Raw genomic sequence first — 6,704 nt, forward strand, 5'->3', positions numbered from 1 at the left:
CCTCCGCCACAGTTAACAGTGGCTATGGTTAATAGTGGCGGAGGCGCTGTTAACTGTGCCGGAGACGCTGTTAACTGTGCCGGAGGCACTGTTAACTGTGGCAGAGCCACTATCAACTGTGACGGTGCCACTATTAACTGTGGCGGAGGCCGCCACCCCCTCCAAATTAATTTCTGTTAGTAGAGTACTGCCCATAAGCTAACCATTTATAGAGAGGTTATTTAACTCTGTGCTGTGAAATTTTGGCGCACTTTGGGGCGCCGTAGCTAAGGGTTTGGTAGATTTCCTTAGTAGGAAATCCGCCAAATTAGAGGCACAGTAGCACACACCGTTTATGGCGTGGGGTGATGCCCAAAATTTCAGCATGGGAGCTTCAGGGTGTATTCTGCGTGCTGTGAAAATTTGGGGGGCTTTGGGCCTCCCAGTGAGAAGATATAATTTTCTTCTTTTTTTTCATCAATTTTTGCAAAATTAATTTTCCGACTCCTATTTGGGATGGCGGAATTGATTTCCCGACTCCCAAATGGGCCCCAGACCAAAATTGGGTCCTGATGACCCGCGGGAGACGTCCAGAAGAGGTCTCCGCGACGTCCGCAACTTTTGGGAGTCAGAAAATTAATTTCCGGGAGTCAATTTTTCAAGACCCTTTTGAATACCATAATTGTTCACTTCTCTCGAAATACATACACCATGGAGCGCGCCCAACCGCGGCTCGATGAGGGTTCCAACGTGGAGGCGACCTCCGCAACCCCGCCCTAAACTTTGGGTGTGCCTCTGAGCGGGAGGTCACGGGACCCGCGGTCGGCACAACCCCTCACATGGGCCCCACGTGCAGAGCCCGCGGTCGGAGAACTGCCAACGGTGGCTCGCCGTGGGGCGCCGCGGTAGGGGTCCGGTGAGCGGTTCAGGAATGGCTCAGCTAAAGGTATGACTTGCTGCCGGGATGGAACCCGGATCGCACCTGCACCCCGAGGAGGAAGGCACTATCAGCGTTGCCAGCTAGGAAACCAGACATTTCTATGGGGGTCCCGCAGATTATTGTTTCATATAGACCGTTTTTCTAAGTTTTGTCAGACGAAGTCTGCGGATTTGGACAAGACTCATCCTTTTTTTTCGTGATTTCTCACTTATGTAGCCTTTTCCCAAGCATGGAAAGAGGCTCAGAAAATATCTTTTTTTTTAAAAAAACAAACCATTTTTGGGTTGGCCTGTTACAAGCTCAACCAGAGTGCAACATTGGTGCGCTACTCAGCGCCAGCCATGATCGGCTTGGCCCACCCGCTGAGTGAAGCTGTTTGGGCTCTTGTCATGCCCAAACAGCTTTCCCCGTGGGCACGCTGATTAGAGCCAGGATGGGTTGGCTGGGTTAGCCACAGCCGACCCATCCAACCCAGTGGTGGCTGAGTTGCCTTGCCCGCGGTGCTGGATGGGTCGGGTCAAGGGGGGCCTGACCAATCTTCAACACAATCCAATCCCGCGGTCGAAGTCCGGGCGGGCAGGTTGGCGCCCACCGCTGACCGCGCCGTTGGGCCCACGTCAACCCAAGCTCAAATTTGAGCGGTGGTGTATTCACATTGTCAGGCTCTATTACACCACGGGAGTGCGCCGACGTTGGTTTGCTGATGGTTTCTGCCGGCAACCTGACCCTCCCCGACCCGGCCAAACCTTCCTGCTTGCCGCCGTCGTGGTGTCGCGGTTTGCAGCCACAGTGTCGGGCCAACCACAAGCGCTGCCGCATATCTGATGGCAGCAGGGGCAGCCCGCTGATGTCCCGACCCTTGTGAGATACCATCTCGCGATGCCTGAGACATTGTGAGATGGTGTCCCGCGGTCGGGCTGCCCCGCCCATGGCGTCACCCCGCCTGATGGGATGGGCAGGCAATCGTCAGGCCGCCATCCCAAGGGGCCTGTTCACACGGCCGTGAGATGGGGACCTGCGGTCGGGGCGCCCAGGGCTTGCCGTCAAGCCAACCAGACAGCTTGACCGGATGGGGGTGCTGCTCAACCGATCCGCTGTCCGAGGATTATAGGACGGATGGGGGAACTGCTTGACTGATCCGGTGTCCGAGGATTAGAGGACCGTTCACTCATGTCCGACGGACTACCGGAGCATGCCATACGGCTCAACAGTCCGGATTGCTTGCTGCTGAACGTTTGGTTGGACAGATAATCATTTCATAGGCTATGACCATGTCTATATACAAGTGAGCGACCCCCGTCAAATAACAGGGCAGGACAAAAGAGATAAAGAAACGACCCCGGATGGGGACCTGAGTTGTGTGATATAGAGGCGTAACAACGAGAAGGAAAGAGAGAGATACAACACCCCAACATTTGGTTGGGGTAACAGACAGGTCCAGTTCGGACGACTTGAGCGATATGTCGGCGAGGGAGTTAAGCGGCGGGTGTGCGGTTCGACCTCAGCCGCAACCTCATCAGGGGTTGGGAGCTTACCTTGACCGTGCGGCGGTTGATCCACGGCTGCTCGTTTGTTGCTGGTGCGGCCTCGTGGGCACGGGTGAGTGCTCTCTCGGAGATGAGTGGAGCCTCGGGAGGTGAAGATGAGGGAAGATGAAGGGGAGGAGACAAGGGTGGGAGCAAACCAGGGGGACATAAATTATAAATTCCCAATCAAAGGGGGAAAAAAGTGGGTGCTGCGGACTGCTTTGATTCAATTTCCCAGCAGCTGACCATGCAAGGCTTCGTGGTTCAGCTGGTCAATGACCGAGCGGCTGTCCTTAGGGACTCTTACGGTCGGGCTGCCAGCTTGCATGCTGGGCAGCTGACCGACAGCCTGTGAGATTGTCGGGCTGCCGACAATCTTGGGCGTTGGTCAACCGGCGGGTGACCGTCAAAGGCCTGGGAAACACCTGGCGGCAGTCTGCCGGGTGCGGACCAGGTCAGCCAGTGGGCAGCAGACCGTCCGGTCGAGCCAGCGATTGTCCGCCCGGCAACAGACCGGCAGATCGGCGGTGGATCAACCTTGGTCAAGCCACCGTGGGTCCTGCCGGCAACACCCGGGCAGACAGGCGGCGGATTGACCGAAGTCAGTCCGCCGTACCTCTTGACGTCAAGAGGTACGGCGGACTGACTGTCTCGACACCCCGACAACGGGCTGCCCTGTTTTCACACGGTAGCCCGACGTGGGCCCCTTTGTCGTCGGGTTGTCGGTCCGAGGGAGCCCAAATCGCTCTCGTGGTGTACATACATATGTGCATACCATTGAAAGTCTTGGCAGTGGCAGTGTCCGCATAGAGCCACATTACGTCATCGAGCTCAGAAGTTGTCCAAGCTTCTCGAGGGTTTCGATCTCGCCAAGTCTTGACTCCTCCCCTTGCAAAAACAGTCGAGGAAGAACCACATTGATGGTCCACAAGAACACATTCAAGCCGACACTAGTATGGAAACCAACCCACCACCTGGACAACAAGAACAATCCACTAAGCGGCGTCGCTATCGTAAGCAGCATCTTCCACGCACCCCATTTCCTGTGGGACTGACTAGATAGACTTTGTACACATCTCAGGAGTACCCAGATCTTGCGATCGATGTCGGACTAGTAAAATCAAATGTGTCTTCGAAGTCAGTCCAAATTGATCTGTGTAATGCCGCTTACATCTTCATACTCACTGACTCTCTCCACTTGCCCTTTTTGGAACACAGGACGGCCGATGTGCTGCCTGCGTCAACCTTGGAGTACCTTGCACCTTCGCGAACCCCGGTAGCCTAAAGGAGAGGCCACCCACCAGAAAGTGCGTACCGCTCATCCCATCTTGTCTCGAAGAGAAAATGAGTGAACTGTGAGTTTTTCTTTATCTTCAGGGATGTCGAACATCTTCAGGCCAGAATTCGGTCACTCGAAAGACTCATTTATGCTATCGATCCGTCCTGCGATCTCTCAAACTTACCGGACCCACCTCAGTCTCATCCTTCAAACTCAAGACATGGTCAGTCTGCAAACATAAAAAGAAGAAGAACTTATCTGCCTACATAAACTCATTCCGGTTATCACACAGGCCGAAAGAGACCATCAACTTCCCCACTAACCCTTCCCGAAGACATCCATCTGTTGCCCAACTCCACCTCGACAACTCCAGTGCAAGTAACTCCATCGGTTAGTGCACTCAGTTCGCTATTCAACCCGACCCGGTTCCAGCTCCATAACCCGACGGCAAGCCTACTGCCATCACTATCAAAACTCGAAGATCTCTCGCCCGTCGATAAGATCATCCGTCATGAACAACAAAAAGTGTCTTATGGTAACCCAGACTTCTACCCGCCCCCGGACCTGCAACAGAGCTTGCTAGAAATTTACTTCCAACAGGTCCATCCGCTCATCCGTGCCGTCCATCCTCCCTCGTTCATCAAAGACTTCAAGGCCGGCCGGGTTGATACTGACGATGGATTCAGAGCCTTCTGTCTTAGCATCTTCGCCCTTGCCAGTCGGTTCTCAAAAGACCCCAGGGTGTACCTCGATATCGAGGGGAACCCGCACGGTTATTTACAAACGGCTGGACTGCGCTATTGCCTGTCCGCCGCTTCCTACCTTTTCCGACCTATCCCCTCCCCCGCTACGCTGTGTGAACTTCAGGCTTTGGCTCTCGTAGTCATTTACTCTCTCGGTGCTGTCAATACGGATCTCGTCTGGTGTGTACTTGGTGTTGCTCTACAAAGGGCTCAGGTACTTATTTCTCTCTTGCCCCACCCCCCCAAACTCCATAAAATGACAAACAACTCATATTTGATACATACATACACACACATAAAGGTAGCCGGGATTCATGTAGAAAATAATAGTCGTTGGACAGATTCTCCTATCGAGGACAGCTATCGCCGCAAGGTCTTCTTTTTCTTGTATGAGTTTGATTCGATAGTGAGCGGCACATTGGGCAAACCAGCTTATATGCAAGAGAGTGATTTTGATGTTCGTAAGTGAAAAAGTGTAATCAGCTGGCTGTCAATTCATTTGCAAACCTTCGTTCATGTTTTGCTTTGTTTTCAATGGTATGCACATATAGTTCCCGGTGATCCTGAACTTGATCGCGATCTCGAAGTGTGTGTGAACCCATACTTGAACCCAACTGGCACTGAAGTTCCAACAGATCACATGGTGGATGAAATCTTCCAAGCATATAATATGATGCAAAGCTCACTCGGAGGATTGAAAAACTTACTCCCAGTAATCAACCTGATCAACGCTCAAAGAGACATGCACCCAGGCGTTAAATTCTCGAGTTGCGTTAAAGCGATGATTAAACAGCTCGACAGTAGTATGAACACTTGCATCCAAAAGATTGCAGTCAAGATCAATCTTCATCACCCGAATCCAGACCTGATCAGTGCTCCCGCGTTGCTCTCTTCGGTCGCCGTAAACTCGTCAGTTTTTTTCATCGCTCACTTATTCAGGTTCAGAGCGATAAATGACTCCTTTCATTTTTATTTTGAATACAGATGGTACCATGAATTCAGATTATTGCTTCACCAAGTCTTATTTAACTCGAAAGAAAAAAGCCAAAGCAACGAGCCGAACAAGCCAGACGACAAGCAGCAAGCAGGCATTCCAGGACCGTCAACAACGTTCAAGAAGTCGAGCCACCCTTACCTAGATATTTGTGTTGAATCAGCCCGGGCGATTATCCGCTCACTAAACCAATTACACCAGCGTAACTTACTAGCATACGGTTTTTTCTGGATCCCCCTTCGACTGAAGAACGCACTCGTCATCCTGGTCTGTTCGCTCGTGAAACAACGCAGATCATTGTCCGAAGACGAGCGTCAAGCCAGGAGTTTAGAAATATCTTTGGGTGTTCAAATCTTGAACACGATGGCGCCTAGGTTGGTTTACTTTTGATTTTAGTTTTTCTAGCTATATCATATCATCTTGATCTAGAGAAGCTGTTTATGTTTTCGAAATGTTTTGGGGATAAAATGATAGCACGTACATTGCGGGAAAATGTTCACATATGGTGATCAACCTGTACAAGAGTGCAATCCAACACAACCAACAACAGGCCATCAAAGCGGGCTCTTCATCCACCTTGTCAGCGAGCTCATCCTCATCAACCCCGCCTGCGCCCTCGGGGACCGATTCGAAGAACCACTCGTTTTCGAAACCGTCTTCGGCGACTGCTTCGACCAACCACGATCAGTCCGGGAAATCTTCGGGGTTCGCTCCCTCATCACCCACAGTAACAACTTTTTCTACTGCTTTCTCCTCCACTGACCAGCAGACTCCGAACCTTGATCCCGAGTGCACATGGTGGGCTGATCAGTTCCTTTCTAATCCCAATGGCCCTTTCCCAAACCTTGTCCCCAATCAAGTCCCGTCTGCTCCTTCTGACTTCAACGACCCCAATCTCAATCCTTTTAACTTTTGGCCCTCTTCTTCGCCTCCCAATCCTCCACCTCATTCTTCTGCTTGAGGTCCATGCCCCAAACCTTTCCTTCTAATTGAAGTGTCTTATTCTCAACCTTTTTGAGCATCATGCATCCCACATTACCTTTTTTTCGCAGTGCAGTCATTTCATGGGGGGGAGACGCCTTTGTAGGTGTATGTGTATATATGTTCAATACCCATCTACAAAAAAAAGTATGTGTCTAGGGTGTTTATATGTATATGTGTTTGTACTACCTTTCTGTCGTGTCATGCACTAAAGTGATGTTGGCTGCTATCAGCTTATTTTTATGTTATCATACAATAATTT

At 51.3% G+C, this 6,704-nt stretch overlaps 1 protein-coding gene across 1 annotated transcript; it reads left to right on the forward strand.

Moving 5' to 3' along the window:
• Positions 1 to 3,400: 3,400 nt before the first annotated feature.
• PtA15_12A230 (uncharacterized protein) lies at positions 3,401 to 6,422 on the forward strand (the record flags this gene model as incomplete). Its single annotated transcript, XM_053161819.1, has 9 exons — positions 3,401 to 3,458; positions 3,527 to 3,582; positions 3,664 to 3,752; positions 3,823 to 3,947; positions 4,017 to 4,681; positions 4,769 to 4,928; positions 5,019 to 5,376; positions 5,452 to 5,835; positions 5,936 to 6,422. 9 exons carry the CDS (start codon positions 3,401 to 3,403, stop codon positions 6,420 to 6,422), a joined length of 2,382 nt encoding a protein of 793 aa, XP_053025798.1.
• Positions 6,423 to 6,704: the final 282 nt, after the last annotated feature.

The sequence above is a fragment of the Puccinia triticina genome, chromosome 12A (genome assembly GCF_026914185.1).
Source record: "Puccinia triticina chromosome 12A, complete sequence".
Classification (NCBI taxonomy): domain Eukaryota; kingdom Fungi; phylum Basidiomycota; class Pucciniomycetes; order Pucciniales; family Pucciniaceae; genus Puccinia; species Puccinia triticina.